The 20318-nt window shown below is 35.6% G+C and overlaps 1 protein-coding gene across 1 annotated transcript in view; it reads left to right on the top strand.

The window, feature by feature from the left end:
- Positions 1 to 20318, top strand: part of LOC150104863 (ubiquitin-conjugating enzyme E2 A-like) — a 78321-nt gene that overhangs the window by 34976 nt on the left and 23027 nt on the right. The window contains exon 3 of the mRNA XM_090396022.1: positions 13181 to 13296. Coding sequence (XP_090252148.1) covers positions 13181 to 13296 — 116 coding nt within the window. The remainder of the gene's footprint in view (positions 1 to 13180; positions 13297 to 20318) is intronic.

Genomic DNA, 20318 nt, shown 5'->3' with positions numbered 1-20318 from the left:
TCTTGATTTCACTCACAATAATATCTCCACAGATTGTAGTTTCACTGATGTGGACTCAGTAAAGGTTGAAACTGGTCTAGATAGTGACCTTTCCCATACTATTAACTACTTTGCAAACCAAGCTGGCGATTGCTGACCGGTTGGCCAAGTGATTAGCATACCTGCTCTCCAACCAACAGATCGTGGGTTTGAATCTTGCTGCAGGCATGGATATTTGAGATTGTCTTCAGATGGGAGATTATCATCCCCAGGTGTGAGACCACCGCCCCCACTTATTAGAGGCCTGAAGTGGCTTGAAAAGGTTCATTGTTTGGTCTCTAGAGCAGGGTTTCTGGACTATGTAAAAAAATAAATAAATTTGATGAAAATGGGGGAAAAAAATCATTCACTCACCTATGTACAAATGTACTATAGGTTTACTAATAACCCTTTGTGGGTGGGAATGTGTTAATGCTTGGATAAAGGATGAAAATGAGTAATTCTTAAGGAAATTTGACTTGATCAGCATCAGTTTATCAGTCTCCTTTTCTTGTCGCATCTCATACTTTAGTGTTCTACAAAAAAAAAAGTGAGGAACAGGAGTAGTTAACTGCTTTGCTGGGTGCATGACTCTATTTTCCAACTGTGGTTTGAATCTCATAGCTTTATGAATGTTTTGAACATCTTCAGCTGGTACATGAATTTCAATTACTAGTGTGAGACCATCACCCTACTTAATGGTGTTGTGTAATGGCTTGAAAAAAATACTATAATTAGTACTTTTTTTTTCAAGCTTGAGAGCTAGGTTTTTTTGGATTATCTCATCCTAGTAACATTAGTTCAAGTCTCTAGAGGTAATTCTAGATTACCTTGTAATCTGGAATATATGTACAAACCAACCAATACAAATACATGTAATCTGGAATTACATGTATTTGTATTGGTTCCATCATAGCATATTGGTAATAGTGTGACTCACTTGCTGCTGATCTCTAGCAGCAAATTATTCAGTCTTAAGATTAGTTTCCTTAAGCAGGTATTGAACACATTTTTTGTAGCACGGTTACATTTTTTTTTTTGTGAATCTCGTCCATGAAAGGCTGTTAGTGTCTAATACATTAGTACTGTGGGTGGGATAAGAGTTAGATAATCTGGAAATCATGATCTAAGGACCAAACATATTTTCAAGTCACTTCAGGATTTCATTAAGCAGGGTAGTGGTTATTACACTGCAATGAAATTCATCTATGACCTAAAGACAATCACCCAACATCTGTGTTCCCAGCAGGATTCAGAGCCACATTCTTTTCATTGGGGAGTTTGATATGCAAACCAGACTAGCATGGATTTACTTTAGTTCATAAAAGGAATTGTGTAATTCACAGAGCTCATGCCAATGCCACTCTTGATGAACTTATGTCTGCTGGTGGAAGGTGAAAATTATAGTATTATCTGTCCTGGCAGAAAATGAGCATGTTATTAAACTTAGATAATTTCCCAAACATTAATATTAATATTCTGTCAAATACATTTAGCTGTATCTCATACAAAATGGTTCAGCTCTGCTTTAAAATCTTTATTATTTTGGCAACCAGCTCTCCATTTTCATCTGTCTCTAGGGTTATATCTGCACTTTTTAATCATGCATGTTATGGAAGAGTATATCTGGCAATAATGTATGCATGTATATAGAAAATACAATATTGTTGGATTCTTTAATATTATTATTACATAGGTATCTGCATGGAGTCCAAAGACTCATTGCAGGAGACTCACATTTTATATCCTCCCTCTTTTCTGCCTGTCATCTGAACTTGGTAACCTACACACTTTCAACCTATCCTAATAGGGAGCATTTCACAGACCTATCACCAGCTTAGTCGCTCGTTTAAATCTTTTCCACCTCCTGATTCCCAAGAAAAGCAGGTGATCAAATTTGTGCACAGTTCAAAATGGCAAATTCACAACCCTCCTCCCCATGTGTGAAGATTAAAGTTATGTACAATTGTGGCTATTGTTTGAATTGCATCATTCATGTTCATACTTTTTTATTTTATGGATTAATTTATTGGTATAGCTTTGCAGATGGATTAAAAGCATTACTGGACTCACTCTAGTGTTGATATCAGAAGTTATATAGAAAATATTGATAGAAGTATTTAAAAAAAAAAAACTAACCTTTACTCCATTGGAATATTTATATTACATTCTATGCTTCTGTTGACCATATCTTTTAAGAATTTCATCTTTCATTTTTTTTTTCTCAGCATGCCATAGTTTTAGGAGAAGGTTAAAATCTGTGTGGAAACAGATTTTAAACATGAATTTTATAATCTCATCTGATGAATAAACTGATGAAGCATATTTGGTAAGTGGTGGAATAAGATGTTTGTAATAGAGACCCACTGCTAGCAAATCTGATAGAACTACAGGAATTCATGTTCATATGGAGTAGGATATCTATAGGAATGTTTCTGGAACCTTGTGGAATCAGTGATCTTGCTATTGAAGTAGCTCTTGAGGGTTCAGTGCTCTTAACCCACTGTTAAGTGGATGTCTGATAAAGAGAATTACTTGGTGTGTACTTTATTTTTACCATAAAATACCATGAAATTCATATCACGAGTATTGAATCACTCGTGATATGAAAATATTGAAACATCCTTGCATGTTTCTCAGTGGGACTTGGCAATTTTTAATCCATTTTAAAAACAGAAATAAGAAAAATAATTTAAAAAAAAATTCTTTATTATTATTATGATTCAGGCTTCCATGGTGTCACAAGACTCATCATGGGAGGCCCATCCTAGAAAACAGTATCATGCCGCCCCTTGAACTCATTGTTCATGCTCTCACCACTATCAGGCAATGCATTCCACTGTTCAACTACCCTCCATGCAAAGAACCCTCTCCCTCATAACTTCCAGGAATCGCTCCTTGTCCTCGCTCCTTCTATCTGTTCTATCAAATGAAGGAACTCCTCATTATCAGCCCTGTGCCAATATCACCTCTCCTATCTGTGAAACTCTGCAGTCCACATTCCCTCGGCCTGTTTTCATAGTCTTCATAACTAACATTGTACAGTCCTGATGTCATCTTTGTTATTTGCCTCTGCACTCCCTCCACAGTTAATTTATCCCTTTCAAATCCTTGAGACCAAATTTTAGAACAATAGTCCAAGTGTGGTCTGATCAGGCTTTATACAATAGAATGACAACTCTGTTATCTCTGCAGGTCAGCAGCATCCTTCTCAGTATTGCAGCTGCATTAAACTGAGACTCCCATTCATTCTGTTTAGTCCCATTCTGTCCAGTTTATTCAAATCCTCTTGCAGGGCTACCACATCTGGATTAACCCTTCCCAGCTTCACATTATCTGCAAACAACTTGAATATCCTCCTGCATTCCATTGACAATGTCATTGATATAAAGGTTAAACAATACATGTCTCAGTACTGAGCCCTGTGGGACCCCCACTTGTAATCTTCTGCCTTCTTGTTACTGTTACCCCATACACAACTCTGATACCCGTCAGATAGCCAATCCCAAATTCATTTCATAACCTGTCATCTACTTTTCACCAAATTGTGTCCTTCACTCACGGTATACAGCTTGCTATTGCTGCTAATAAATATCCCTTCACAAGTTCCCAAGCAAGTAATGATTTTTTGCGCTTCTAGTTCCTCCCTCCATGGAACTGCCCCAAATTGATATATATGACTATTATAATCACTTGCCTTATAATTCCACATACATTCCTTTCTCTTTGATACTCTTACATGTCTGTTTATCTTCCAAGTCAAAACCACATGGTCACTCTCCAACTGGGTGCAAAGATGCCATCTCAGTTATCATTGGATCTGATGCTCTGACCAAATCTAGAACTCTTCAATCTCGTCTTCCTTCTACTACATGTTGCCTAAGACATTTGTTCCTCAAGAATTCTAGAAATTCCATTCCCTTATTGCTACATGCAGTTTGCTCTTCCCAATTTTTACTGCTGTAGTTAAAATCTCCCAGAACAATCATTCTTCTTGCACTTACTAAGCTCAGCTGCCTAAACATTTCCTGCTCCTCATCCTCTATGCTCCTCTGACTTATAGCAACACCCCACTAAATATTCTGTCCTGCCCACTGCTACCTCACACCATATGCTTTCCCAACCATTACTGCCATTGCCCTCTAAATCCTCTACTCTGTGAGGACATAAATCATCACTTATAAGCAGTACCCCACCACTATGTTTTCCCTTCCTATCCTGTCACAAAATGCTATACCCTGCTACTTCTATTCCTGTCAGTATATCATCCTCATCTTCCGTCAACCACATCTCAGAGATCCCCATAATCTTTGGACAGTCAGCACCACCAATTCATCTCCTTTATTCCAGATACTCCTGGCATTAATATAAAGAATCAAGGCATTCTTGCACTGTTTGTATATCTATCATCATCCTCTCCAGAATCGCCAGCGGTAATCGACATACAAGTATATTCGTAGTTGGTTTGTGTGGCTTATATACCATCTAAGAGTATACACACTTTTGCTGCTAGCTCCACAAGCCAAGCATTTTCACTTCAAGGTCAGTACGGGTAATCTTGCTGCCGGCAGTAAGCGTCATACAGGTATATTCGTAGCTGGCTTGTGAGGCTCATATACCAACTATGAGTATACTTGTAGTTGGCAGCGAAGGTGTTAATTGCCATAGCCACACTTTCTGTTGTCCCTCCAGGCAAACACTCCTCGGGCATTCTATCTTGCATGCCACAGATCGAGTCTCCATACATCACACCTCTTACCACTCTGTTGCTTCCTTGCTCACCTGCATCCCTCACTCTGTCTCCTTTAACACGTTCTTTTTTTGTTTCCCTTACTTACCTATTGTCCTGTCATCTCTCTATCCTTAGTTTCAGCACTCTTTCACATTTTTCTCATTCCCTCTTTTACTGGTTCTCCTATACCTCTCCTCTTCTGTCATTCACATAACTCTTACTCCTACTCTGATTCTTTTGCTCAAAACACTGCTGGTTATGTTGTTTATTAATTTTTGATACATTAGTGCTTGTCATTATATACATTATGAGCTTGCTATTTAAAAATTATAATGCAAACAGTATTTTTCTATAGTTAAGAAAGTTTCTTAAATATTTAAGTTATATTTCTCTATATTTTAAGTGGTGACTCTTCATCTTAACATTAAGAGTAAATCTTTTTCACAAAGAATTGATAAAATCTGCTGCCATTTGTATTTAGCATTACAAAAATAGAGATGCCTCCAGTTAAAATGGAGAAATATGTTATCAGGGTTAAATCACTTGAAAACACACAACATAAAAGGTATGGAACAAAGAGATGATTCCATTCTTTCTCCTTTCACTCCAAAAAAAAAAAAAAAATACAATTTGCTTAGAAGAAAAGATTACTTAAAACCTGATGAATTTAGTTGATTGAAATAATTTATATGGTCTTTTTTTTTTAAACCACACTACCCTGCTTATAGAAGTGGCTTCGTCACATTATATACAGAGCATTTTTGACTCTTCGAATGAATAGTTCTGCAAAATGAACTGAACTGCATTGTTATTAATAGTAGAATGTTATTTATTTTATATAAATGACAAATGCTAAAATAAAATATATCAAAAATTTGATCCTCCTAATTAAATTGTGGTAATTAATAGTACTAATAACATTTTTATAAAGCTATCAGTGCACTTGTTTATTATTACATCCTTTCCAATTTTGTCATTATTTTTTTTATAATCTAGAGAACATCCAACTTCTGCATATGTTACATCATTCACTTGACCTTAACAGTGAATCACTGAGAGGCTGTGCTATAAACAGAAGTTTGTTCTCCTTCCTCTCTCTGTCAACAGTTTTTTTTTTTTTTTTTTCTTCTTGTGTGGACAGATGCCAGTTTTAAAACAGCTGATCTTAGCTTTCCTTTCCTCTTTATCTTCCTTTGTTTCAAACTGGTTGTTTTGATTTCTTTTAAAAGCTTCACTCATTAAAAAACATAACATAGGAAACTCGGAATATTGGTTTGGGTCAAGAAGTTTAATTTAGAATTAAGATAGTGTTTGTTTTATTAGAAGAATATATTTTACTAGAAGAATAATTCATTCATTTTAAAATTTAAGGCAAATGAAATTGTATTTAATATCTTGTATTTGAATATTGGCAAAGCCTAAGTATCATGATTGGGGATTGACTTCATTTTGAAAGTGTAAGCTATATTTCAAAGATGAGATTTAGAGGAGAACAGAATGCAGTATGCTCCTGTCAACCTACCATCAGGATACTTGGTTCATTTAGGTTAGTGCGCCATCCTAAATTGTAGATTACCAATCTACAATTTAGGATGGTAAAGTCATTTACTCCATGAATATACATTTTTGCAATACACTACTACTAAATGTGTTTGAGGCTGGTTTTATTAATTAAACTTAATAATTTACTTACATAATTTTTATTGAATCTTCTGGTTTCTGTTCGTTGTTTATTGTTTAATTTGAAAGTCTTACTGAAGATGTCCTTGATGCCAGGGCAAAGGTTCTATGCTAAAAAAATTACATATTTAACTGTTAAGTTTAATTATCATGGCTTACATTGCAATTCATCAAGTTATTTAAGTTGGTGTTATTAGTGGGATAAACTTGGAGCCACCTGTGGGGGGGGGATTCCATTCTTGCATCCTGGTTTAATTTATTTTGTTTGCATGCCCGATATTGGTTGGTGTTCAACAATTATAAAGTTATTGAATTACTGAAATAAAGAGCCAAAAGGCTTCACTTTGGCGATGCAAAATTATACAAATTACCACGAGTTGCCCCTGTCCTGAAAGGTTGCTTATGCTTGGATCTGCCGAAACGTTTTTATAGTTTCTATATTCGGCACGAAAATCTTGTAGTTTCTATATATTCAGCTTTGAAATAATGTTGGATTCAATATCCACTTAATTTGTATTATTATATTATTTATTTCTTAAAGATACCTGAATTCAGGACTTATATAATTTATTTCTGGATGACATTACACATATTTTCATCCCTAAGTAAAATACTGATTTCTTATATTTGCGACTTTATTAAATTATTACATGACACCCTCAAGGAGACTAAGGACTTATTGTGGAATGGCATCCCATACTACCCACAATGTACTTAATCCACCGTCTACACACAATCACCCACCAATAGTATTATTGTCTGTTAAGTGCATGTATTTTCTAGTTGTTTCCCTTTTTCAGGATGAAAAACCAGAGTTTATGGGAGAAAAATATTTTAGTACATACTAATTCTTTAGTCAGGTGCAGGTTTCTTTTCTGTATCTTACATATTCCACATAATCAGGTGGTTAGCTCCAAGATGAAGTTTTAATACAAAATGAAGACGTACATAACTGAAGCTTGGAGCTAACCACCTGATCATCATGACTATTACAGTACAATCCTCTGGCACACTGACTACTTTTCTGTACACTTTTTTTCGAATTTCCGAACATTCATTAAAAATCTTGGTGACTAATGTTGAACTGTAAAGCTCTTTTTTTTTTTTTTTTTTTTTAAAACCAAGTGTAATGAGCTTTAGTTTTTCTTAAACAGTCAGTGAAAGTTCTTGAATTTGAATTCATCAACCAGTTCCTTATGAATTATTTTCAAAACTTATCTGTTCAGCATGTACCTATTTAATATTGCTTTCTTATCAGATTGCACATTGTTTGCATTTGTCGGCATGAAATTTTAAGATTAACATTATCAGCAGAAAGAAAGAGACAGGTTACTATTTGAATCTTTAAATCATTAATGAATATATTAAGCAACAAAATATGAACACTGATAATTTGATCAGAGAGTTTATGGGAATGCACTTGCCAGCATTTACAGCTGTCAGGCCAGTGAAACCTTATCAAAATGAGCCAATAGAAGGCAAATATATGGACGCTTGGGCAAGTGATCATGTCTGCTATAAGGTCCACGCTAGGGCAACTACGAAACTTTCATAGTTTCTGCATTCTGCTTTGAAATAATGCTGGATTTAATATCCACTTGATTTATATAACTGCAATATATATATTTTAATATCTAATTTTCAGATGAAATTTGGATAGTTCTTTTCAGAATTCTATCCAAATTTCATCTTTTTTGGTGTCATGTGGTGCTATGGAACTTTACAAAACTCAAAACTACAGTTGCATACTTATTAAGGCATTTATTATGTATAGCAAATATTAGATCAAATAAACAATTAGTTTATTTTAAACTAATACTTAAACTGTGAACCTCCATTGTTCATTCAATGTCGATGATCCTCTGTTATTTTGAAACACCTAGGCTTAAATTTTCTGGACATAGGAATCCCTAAGAACTTTAACAGAAGATGAATTGGTCTCATATGGAGACAGAGCTTTCTTTCTACCAGAAATTTTCATTGTACAAAATAGAAAAACTAGCTGGCAATACATATTCTGGCAGACATAGCTGATTATGTAAATTAACTGCCCTGTCATGAAATTAATTAGGTTTATATGAAGCAAAAACTACTTGCCCACGACCAGCCATTGTCCCACTATGGGGTAGGTTCCAAAAGTTTCCGGCCTGACATACAAAATTCGTGCCAATTTTAAAAATGCTGTGGTTGACAGATAGCACCATCTACGGGGAGCTCAGTGTACAAGTTTCAACTCACTACCTGCTTCATTTAGTTGGAGGCACTCATTTGACCAACACGTGGCATTTGAAGTGGCTGTAATGTTAAAAATTGAGTATAGCGCTGTGATAAAGTTCTTTACCAAAGAAGAGCTTTCTCCAAGTGCTATCAAATGGCAATTGGATGGTGTTTATGGGGAAGCTTCTCCTTCATATTCCACCATGAAGGAATGGGCTAAACAGTTTTGCCTTGGAAGAGAGAGAGAGAGCATTGAAGTTGATCCTTGTGATAGTTGGCCTGTGTAAGTGATGACTGAGCAAAATGTCTCTTGTTGAGGAGAAACTGCTTTCAGTGACAGATGGCTGAAGCTCAAAGAAATCTCAGCAAGGTTAGGGCTTTCTATAACAACCATCTTTTGCATCATTCACAAGAAGCTTCACATGATGGTCAGTGCATGGTGGGTGCCTTGACTTCTCTCTTCAATTTAGAAGCATCATGTGACCTGTTCCAACAAGTTTTTAGAGCTTTGTCAAGGGAATCAGAAGTGCTGGAATCCCTTGTTACTGGGGATGAAATTATAGTCCTTTATTATGATCCTATTTCCAAAAGGGAATCCATGGAGTGCGCAAACCAGATGAAGCACTGCCAAGAAAAGCCAAGGTTGCTCAGTCCACCAAGAAGATCATGGCAACAATCTTTTGGGATGGGCCAGGAATTCCCTTGATTGACTTCAAGGAAAGGAATACCACTGTGAATGCAGAATATTTTGCTTTACTCCTGCACAAAATGCATGACTCCATAAAGGAGAAGAGATGAGGAATGCTGAGTCATGGTGTTCGCTTGCTTCATGACAATGCTTCAGCCCCATACGGCTATTGTTGCTAGGCTGCAGTGAAAGACTAGCTTCCAGGAGATTGAACACCTACCCACCTACTGCCCAGATCTAGCACCCAGTAACCATTACCTCTTCTCAAAACTGAAGAAAGACCTATGAGGAAGAAAATTTGCAAGTGACAGTGAGGTGAAAGATGCAGTTTTAGGCCATTTTGCAGACAAAAGTACAGACTAGTTTTTCAAGAGCATAGAAATATTAATTCAAAGATGTGAAAAGTGTGAAGTAAAGGGAGATAATGTTGAAAAATGACAGTTTTCTTTCTATCACCTCTAAGAGTTCGCCAGGCTGGAAACTTATGGAACTGCTCTCGTATGCTAATGGGAAGATGGATGAAGTAATGCTTTACATTAAAAGATAAATAAGTCTCAGCAACAATGACAGTGCAAGATTAGTATGTATAAGATTCCATGCTAGTTTTAATAATTTTTAAAGAAATTGTTGTATACCAGCTGAGCTCATCTGCTGAATATACCATATATATCTGATTCTGTCTAAATAGGAAGTTTAAGATGAATCTGTTTAAGAAATAATTTTAAAAAAAACTATTCAGTGGAAATATTGGATTTCTGTTGCAGAACTTTTCTTTTCTATTTTCATACAGAGATTAGAAGACCTGTTTCCAACTTTTCTTTAGTTTTTCCTATAGAATTCTTACAGCAAAAGATGGAAAACTTAGATCCATCTCTTGCTGTTGTTACAAATATGTCATTCATTCATTCTGGATATGTGTTCATTCCTTTTTATTCTTTTGATCCACTCATCTGGTAGTTGATTTTACATGTCTCTTATTTTTCATTTTATCTATTCTTGTTTTATCAATTTTCCTATGGTTCTGAATTTTACTACATTTATTATTTGTTTTTGTTAGGACTGCATTATTATTTCTTCTTATTATCAACAAATCAATGCCGGCCTGGTTGGCTGAGTGGTTAGCGTAATCCACTCTCCAGCCAAAAGGCTGCAAGTTTGAATCCCGCTGTGGGCATGGATGTTTGTCATTGTCTGTGTGAATTACTAGCGGTGGCGGTAGATGGCGTTGGTGTAGTTGCGGTTAAATCTAGTTGGTGGAGCGTTGTAGAGCAGGTGCCCTCCCTCCCTCGATGACCCTTTGGACTCCCTGGAGGTGTCACATAATAAATAATAATATATATATTCATATCATTCATTCTTTTTCAAGCTAAGTTTTAATTTGTTTATTTATTAACATCTGACCTCCATAGAGTTAGAAACTCATCCTGGGAGATGCACACTATCACACACAAAGCTTATCCAACCGTATCTTAAACTGATTCAACGTGTCTACATTCACAACACTCAAGCAATGTATTCCACTCACCAGCCACTCTCCATGAAAAGAACCTGCTCCTCACTCCTCTGTTTGCACCTTCCTTATACAGTTTCCAGGGATGGCCTATTCTACCCCCCTCCCTCCCATTCTTTGAAAAATCTCTTCCATGTCAACCTGATAATCCCTGACTAGCTTATATGTCTCAATCATATCCCCCCCCCCCATTCCTCCTATTCACGAGGTTTTGCAGTTTACATTCTCTCACTCTGTCCTTGTACTCCACATTCGAAAGACCACTGACCACCTTTGGATCTTCTGTATCCTTTCCAACATATCCTTGTTATCATGAAAACCTGGCATGGTGGCCCTTCCCATAATGTATAGCATTATACATGTCTTTAAGGATATGTGCTTTGCATTATGGGATACTAAGGCAAGTAATGTGAAGTCATTAGCTTCTATTTACAAGTAGCCCGGTCGTGAAATTGCTTCGCGCACAAACTTTGTTTGCTTAGTTACACTTGGATAAAGAATTAAACCAAGAATATAATTTCTTGGTATCTTTAATTTATGTCTTATCACACTGCTTTCCTTGAATTCTTATAAATTACATTATCATTACTGTCATTCAAAATTTCAGTCATAATAAAACAACTAATATCCCTAACACATTCTTAACTGATCAAAACACAAACCATAACACTAGTGTGAACTATTCAGTGAGAGATAGTTCTTCCTTTTCCCCTCTTTTACCTTGCAGTGTCGAGGGTTTTCTATTCATTTAACCGCAACTGTTATACGAGGATAAGGTGGTTAGTCCTATGCCTCCTCTGGTGTAGCCTATGTCTGTAGAAGTGTTGAGTTCTCAAGGCCTGCTTGTGGGATGAACCCCCCCCCCCCCTCCAGATAAACTGAGGAGAAAAACCCTGAAGTTTATGCTCATGACAGGTAACTTGGCTATATCTGGGAAAGATCCTAAGCTCCTCGCATCAGCGACGGGGAATCGAACTCCTTTCCCAGGCATATTCATTAACAATATAAGAAAGGATCTGAGAGGAAGTGTTCACTTGTTTGCTGATGATGCAAAGTTGGGTAGAGCTATTGTGAGTACAAATATATGGATGCTTGCCCAAGCGTCCATATATTTGCCTCCTATTGGTCCATTTTGATAAGTTTTCATTGGCCTGACAGCTGTTTCGAACTGGTGTTCGAAACAGCTGTCAGGCCAGTGAACTTTCGAACAAATTTTTACTCTAAGGTTTCTGCCTGGTCTCTGAGGAGAACCAACCAGTTTGAAACAACTGTCAGGTAAGTGAAAACTTATCAGAATGGACCAATAGAAGGCAAATATTTGGATGCTAGTGCAACTCGTAAATGCCAGCAAGTGTATTCCTGTAAGCTCTCTGGTCAAATTTCTTACAAAACTTTCATAGTTTCTGCATTCGGCATTGGAAATAATGCTGGATTTAATATCCACTTGATTTATATAATTTTGCATCGTTGAAATGAAGCCTTTCAGCTCTTTATTTTAGTAATAGAGAATGTTGAAGTTCCAATTTTATTTCAAAGCTGAATATATGTAGACTCTTTTGAGAGTTTTGAAAATTTGACCATAGAACTTATGAGAATACAATCCTCGGCTTCAAAGTTGCCTTAGCTTGTACTATTTACGGCATGAGAGCTGCCCAGGCATCCATATAGTCATCTTTTATTAGTGTTTTTGATAAAGGTTTCAATGAAATAAGGTTGGATCTTTATTACAAAGATAATAATAATTACAAAGTAATTATCTCAGTAGGGTCTTTCAAAATCTTGCCTGTTACACTAATTTCCATTTTATTGAACTTTTTTTTTTTTTGTTTATGTATAAACTGAAACTGATCTTAACATTCCTAGTCAATCAACTTTAGCTCAGATTTAGTTTCAAAATCTTTAATGATTTAGTTAGAACTGTTTTTGTATTTAGCATACTTCTAAACTGATTTTCCAGATCAGTATTCTTACTCTGTTCCTATGACAGATTTGTTTAAGAGATTATTCATCCAGTTAGATTTGGTTTTGTTTTTAAACTTCTTAGGATAAATCAGACATCCTATTCTGCAAGACATCCTTAAGTTTCCAATTTTCTCACTATACTCCCAAAATTAGCTTTCTGAAATTTCCAGCTTTGTTGTTTCCTCTTCACAGCTTTCTTGTAATTTAATTCCCATGCCAGCTATTAGTTTCAGGTTGAAATATCTGCAATAATAAAATTATTCTTGTGAATACATGTTTCTAATAATCATTGAAACTTTGAAATACTGTTGTTATTTTATGAAAAAATATATAAAAATATAAATAATGTATAGCATTATACATCGTTTTTTAGACCTCATGATACACCATTTGAAGATGGCACATTTAAATTGACCTTAGAATTTACAGAAGAATATCCAAATAAACCGCCAACAGTGAGGTTTGTTTCTAAGATGTTTCATCCAAATGGTGAGTTTTTATAATTAGATTCTGTATTCAATTATTTGATTGCATCTTTTTAATTAGAGATGTGCCTAAAAGTGCAAGAAGTGTAACAATGAAGTTGATCTTTTTGAATGAACTAACACAGTGATTATTTAACCATTATCCACTACATTCAAAACATGGATTTGAAGTGTCTATTCAAATTGAAATAACTGGATACCATTGAAATAATATGAAGCATTAAATGTTTGATATATCAATTGTCGTTGATGGTTAAAAATGTGGCAAATCTATATATTTAGTTTTTAACTACCAAGTAGAACATTTAATATTCATTTTCTTTGATCAGTTTAATAAGCTTGTATTTTCACTAGCAAAGGTGATAGGAGATATTTACTGTGCAACAAGTTAATTATCCTGTTGTATTAAGTGGAAAGAGCTTCTGTAGCTGTTGATATAAACATTGCCTTTTGAAAAGTTATGGTTTGCAATTTAAGATGCAGAAAACTTTTATAAAGGTATTTATAGGTTAAAAAACAAATTATTATTTTTTTTCCCATCTTACAAAACAAGTAAACTGGTCAGAAGAACACTTGCAATTGAAAGACAGTAGACCGGGCAGGAATTAACTTCTTTAACAGAATATCGATTTAGGTTTCTCTGAAGCCAAGTTATTTGTTCATGACAAACCATTGAGCTAAGGCATAAGAGGAAGTATTTGACCTGAGGATCATTAACAGCATGGTGACCATTTACCTAGCCAAACACGAAAAAAATAAGAAAAAAGGTAAACAGGTGAAAGCATCTGAGTTACGAGGGTGTGTGGGAAAAGTTGTGAATGAAGGAATTGAGGTGGAACCATGTAACTTATACATTATTCTACATATTCCCCATGAAGTGTTGTACATTTATTTCAGTGCTGCTGCATCATTTGTAATCCTCTGAGAAAAAGTCTTTCACTTGCACAAACCAGTCCTCAGCTGCAGATATGACTTTTTTTTGACAGAAAGCACAGTTTATGCTTTAAACTGTTAGTTTTCTTTACTCCTGAAGATGTTAGTCTTACGACTAACGAAACTTGTCGGGTTATTTTTAGTACTTGTTTAGTTTTTTAAAAACAGTTTTCTAATAAACATGTGGTCACAAAACCAGAATATTTCTATTGAAGCAGAGGAATTTTTCAAGTCACTAGAGCAGGCAGCTGACATAAAGAAAATGGGAAACTAATACTAACATACTTAACCTGCAAAGTTTTATACCTTGACACAAATCTAAGCTTCTTCCTAAGCTTGTCATAATCACTTGCCATGTAGTTCCACATATACCCTCCCCCCTCCTTCTTGACAGAATATTCCTCATGTTTTATAATCTTGAGTCAAGACTGCAACATTACTTTTGACAGTTAAAGGCAGTGTGGCCACCTTGGTTATGGATAGCTCTTCTGATCCTGTTGCCCCAGGTCTGATATTCTCACCACCCTAGTCCTCTGCATCACATGCTGCCTTAAGTAATTATCTCTTAGCAGGTGTATAAATTCCATTTCCTTCCTGCCATGTGATCTTTCTTCTTTCTGGTCTATATCTTCATAGTTGAAGTCCCCCCATAATAATCACTTGACCTGTACTTACTTGTACTAATTTGGTAATGCATGTCTTCCAGATCTTCTGTGGAACTTCTTGTCCATAGCAACAACAAACTGTATATTTTGTCTTGCTGCCCTTGATCTCGCATCAGACTGCTTTCAATGAGCAACCATCATCCCGCATATGTCCTACTCTTTTTGGCTACAATTCATCTGCTGTCATCATCAGTACCCTTCCCCCAATCCTGTCTTCTCTATCTTTCCTGAAAATACTAAGCCGTTCACATTCTATCCCTGTAACTACGTCTGCTGTTAGCCAAGTCTCACTATTGCCTATAACTTTTGGCAAGGTTACACTAACCAATGCCCAAAACTCCCTTTTGTTCCTAATACTTCTGGCATTAGTATATAGAAACTGCAGCATCCCTATAGGTTCCCACCCACCTTTACTTCCTGAATTAACTACCCTATTCAATGTTTTTACTTGAGAGACTAGATTCTGCACTTGGTCATTCTTGCACTCACTCACCTCAATACTACCTTCTCACAAACTCACATGCTTCCACCCTAATTGCTTAAGTTTTCCTGAATTTATGGTTGAGCATGCTCAGTGGACCAAGCTCTCTAGAAGACATCTAACATCAAAAATATTTAGATGCAGTGTTGGATCCTACTTCTTCTCAATCTATACTTTGGATCCGATATATGGTTATTACGATGTTCTTAACTAGTTGATAGGTTGCAAGTTGATTTCTAATTCAAATATAAAGAAAATTTATATTTAAAGACTGTGCCACTTTATGTCTGAATTAGTTCAAGAATTGAAGATAAACCAACTCTTAACCACCTTTCCCTTATATGTTGTTATTATATATACTGGCCGAGTATATTTAACTTACTTAATTTACCCGCTTTGTTTCGAATATTTTATGAATGGTTCAGTAAAAGAGATTCAGGCAAAATACAACTTTTGATTAACAAAAACAAACATTTAATTTTAAAATCGCAAATTTTACATTTAACTTCAAATCAGTAATTAAGATATCATAAACATTTTATCTTCTCTGATAAGTTCAATAATACAGTCTTCTCACAGTTCCTTAAGTTCCAAATACAATAAAAATTGCAGTAACACCTCTTCACAAACAAACACTTTTAATTTTACACTTCAGCTAATTCTCTGCAGTAGTTACTGTTAGTATAAGGAAATTCTAGGATGAAACTCATACACTTCTCTCTATAGAAATATTAAAGGTTGGAATAATCTTACCAATAATCTTTTTTCTTTGTCTACTTATACGTAAACACTTTTTATAACTGTAAACACTTAAACAGTATACGGCACTCATTAAATAAATCTTCTAAGCAATAACTGAATTAATCATCGGTCACTATACACATAAACAAACGTTCTTGCATGAAGTACTACTGATCACTCATGAATTAAGGCAACACACAATATTCTTAACTTGAGGTTTTATATGCACAGTTGTTCATTCTTCCTGCATTCAATTAATTCTTTAGGCACTATAATTTTAAACATAGCTATCCTTAAACTTCAACTTCACAGCCTCTACTATTCTCTAGTAACTCCATGCTTTATATCAAGATTCTGTGTGTCCTTGAAAGGTCGGCCCTGAAATTAAATCTCAACTCAAGTATCGCTAGTCTATTTAGTAGTCACTCAGCTGTTTTCCGTAGCTATAATTGTTATTCTACAACTTATTAGCTAACTGCTTCTCAACTAGTAGACTTAAATTAGCTGCTTGAATGACTTGCCGACTCTCTAATATCGCACTCTGATTCCCCGAACACTGAATGCTCTGATTCCAACCGAATACCAATCTCTCTCTTTTCACTCTCTCCTCTATATTTTCAGCGTTCTTCCTTTTTATATCCATTCTTCCCGCCTAAATTGTTCTCGTGATTTCGTTAACTAAAACTCTTTTCAATAAGCTTTCAACATTCTCCTCACGCACTGTTTCAAACTCGAGCTCGCTCACTTACATACGTCTCCATGAAAACAAAACATAATAAATTGAGCTATTGCATAATGTTAAACTTCTACAACTAGGAATAAATAGAGAATATTTACATATCAATTAATGCGCAGTTAAATTATGAAATACAAGTTCTTATAATATTAATATAGTAATAAATAAAATAGCTTAATATTTAATACAGTCTTTTCATTATTAATACATATATCTTTTAATTAATTAATTAAATATTAGATGAAATTAAAGGTAGTTATATGAATATTAAATTGTAAAATAAGTTGTTTATATTAAATAATATTTACAAGTCTAGCCTTTGTGATGGAAGATCATGTTGGATTCTGAAGCAAATAATAATTACTTAAATCTCTATATATTCAGAATCCAACAGCAGTCCATCAGCATTATACAAATCCTTTCTGTTAAATGCAGATCCACAAATCCTACATCATTCCTTCTTCACAACCTATATATTGACTCATAAGCTACCAATGTCTTCCTCTTCAGTTTGCCTCTATCATAGCATGGCAAGAGACTTCAACTTCTTGCTCTTCAATTTTGCCTCTTCTAACATCTCCTTTATATTCTATGAGAATACGACAGTGGTCGTATTCTCATAGAATACGACAGTGGTCTGAAAAGTTCTTGGCCTAACAATGAAAAACGAATTATAATTTCAAAATTATTTTTTACTTTTCAACATAATCTCCCTTAAGACTAATAAATTTATTCTAGTGATGCTTCAACGCCATTATCCCATCCCTGTAGTGGGTTCAATAAGATCTGCAAAATACCGCTCTACAGCTGCAATCACCTCTTGATTCGAAGAAAAAACACCGACTAGCAAGGAAAAATTTTAGTTTTGGGAAGAGATCCGATACCATTAGCGTGCACTTGATCAATGATTTCTGGTGTTGTTATGCTTTTGGACATCCTTCATGTGGATCATCTTCAAGGCTGGTACAGCCATGTTTAAACTCGGCAGCCCATTTCTTAATTGTCGAAAACGAAGGAGAAGCGTGCTCATAAACTTTTATGAACTTTGAATGAATTTCTTTTGGCATTAAACCTTCTTTTACAAAGAATTTTTTTAACTGCACGGTACTCAATTTTATCTATTTCAAGGGATACCGACAGCACTTTTACTTCGGACAGCTCTATAAAACAAACTACTTGATAGAATGACTTGCAATTTCACATGGATACCTATGACAGATGTACCTCTCTCTATGTTCACTGGGCATCTACAGATGCCGTATGGTCACTCCGATGCTCAGTGATGTTCCACACCAGGCCTCGCCATGTAGTCCTGTTGTTTGCTTTTCTGGCAGCCTCAACTCTCTGAAGATCAGTCACTCCACACACACCATCCATCTGTCTCATTGATGGTCTACCCCTGCCTCTTTTTCCAGGAACTTTACCTTCTATTACTGTTCTGAGAAGTCCTCCTTCCATCCTTTCTATGTGTCCAAAATATTTTAACTTTCTTCTGTCAATATCCTTAAGGAGCCTTAAAGTTCTACTAATCTTTTCTAACACCCATTCATTTGTACACCTCGCAGTATATGATATCCTCAACAGCTTTCTGTAACACCACATCTCAAAAGCAGATATCCGTTTCTTATCTGACTTCTTTAGGTTCCAATTCTCACATCCATAAGTTGCTGTTGGAAAAACAACTGCATCTAAAATCTTCAACTTTGTTCCCATGGAGATAGATCCATCTTTCCAGATTTTAGACAGGTCTCTGACTGTTGTTTAGCCATTCCTAACCTTTTTCTGACATCTTCTGAACAGCAATTCTTCACATTAATAATGGATCCCAAGTACTCAAACTTGCTGACCTCCTCAATTCTTTCTCCATTAAGATAGACTTGTTTCTCAAGAGCTTCTCTGTTTGTTTTTCCTTTGAGAACCATGATCTTTGTCTTGCTAGAATTGAGTTGAAGTCCTCTGTTATTACTGATCTTGTTAACTTTGTCAAGAATTAGTCCTAGTTCTTCCATGTCATTACAAAGGAGTACTGTATCATCAGCATACCTCAGATTACTGATCAATCTAATTCCTGTCCTGAGCTCATCCAATGCTTCACGCATGATGTCCTCTGCATATATACTAAACAAGTGAGGAGAAAGTAAACATCCTTGTCTAACTCCTTTTCCAACTTGAAGCCAGTCAGTCAATCCAACACCTGTTCTTACTGTGGCTTCTTGCTCCTTATACAAGTTGGCTATCAACCTGATAGTGTGTTGAGGAAAACCCATTCTTTTCATTACTTCCCACAGTTTCACATGCTCAACACAGTCAAAAGCTTTAGAGTAGTCTAAGAAACACATTACCAGAGAGAGTCTGAATTATTTTTATTTTTCTATGATCTGTCTAAGGCAAAGGATGTGAACTCTGGTGCCCCCTACCTTTTCTAAAACCTGCTTGTTCCTCGGGCATCTCTGCCTCAACTTTGGCCTCAATCCTATTTAGCATGATCTTTAATAAAATTTTGCTTGCATGAGATATCAAACTAATAGTTCTATAATTGCATGTCTTCATATCACCTTCCTTGTGTAGTGGTATGAAAACTGACGTCTTCCAGTCTCTATGCCATGATCCTGTCTCCCATATCCTTGTAATCAATCTATGAAACACTCTTATCCCTCTATCCCCTGTGGCCTTAACTCTGCTGGGATTTCATCTGCACCTGGGGCCTTATTGCTGTTGAGCTGCTTAACTGCTCTTTCAACTTCATGCCTAAGTGGAGGAGGTTCCAAATCAAAATTTTCTTGGTGGGAGGACTCCACATTTTCTTTATCCACTCTGCTGTACAGTTCCTCACAGTATTCTTTCCATGATGTACCAACTTAGAAAAAAAAAAAATCATGCTGATACTGTTGCCATCTATGGTTTAGGCCAAGAACTTTTCAGACCACCCTCATAGAGTGGTAAAGGTTGCTGTTCTAAAGATTGTGGAGATTTTCATAGCACAGACAGTTTTCTACCTTCCTTTACAAAGAATTTTATAACCGCACGAAACTCAATTTTATCCATTTCAAGGGATACAGACAACACTTTTGCTTCAGACAGCTGCATAAAGAAAATACTTGATAGAATGACTTGCAATTTCATATGGATGCTTATGACAGATGTACTAACTTAGAGGAAAAAAAAATATTGCCAATAGTGTTGCCATCTATGGTTGAAGCAGAGAACTTTTCAGACCATCCTCATACTTCTTGCCTCTGAAATCATTTTTGGCAACAAAGATAATTAGTTCCTTCACCTTACCTTTTTTGCATCTAGATGGTGTGACTAATAGTGTGAAGTTTTGCACCAGAGAAACATGATTTTGTCACACTTTCATTAAGTACTCACTTGATCATAATTTTCTCCTTAACTTGTTTTTCTTGCTTGTTTGTTTGCTTAGTCTTTATTATTACTTTGGACCATCTGCTTCTTTCTCTTCATGTTAATCT

This window comes from Typopeltis vanoorti, chromosome 7, assembly GCF_054136105.1.
Source record: "Typopeltis vanoorti isolate ZY-2024b chromosome 7, IOZ_Tvanoo_1.0, whole genome shotgun sequence".
In the NCBI taxonomy this organism is placed as follows: Eukaryota; Metazoa; Arthropoda; class Arachnida; order Uropygi; family Thelyphonidae; genus Typopeltis; species Typopeltis vanoorti.
Note: the sequence above shows the minus strand (reverse complement) of the source record. Positions and strands in the feature narration are given on the sequence as shown.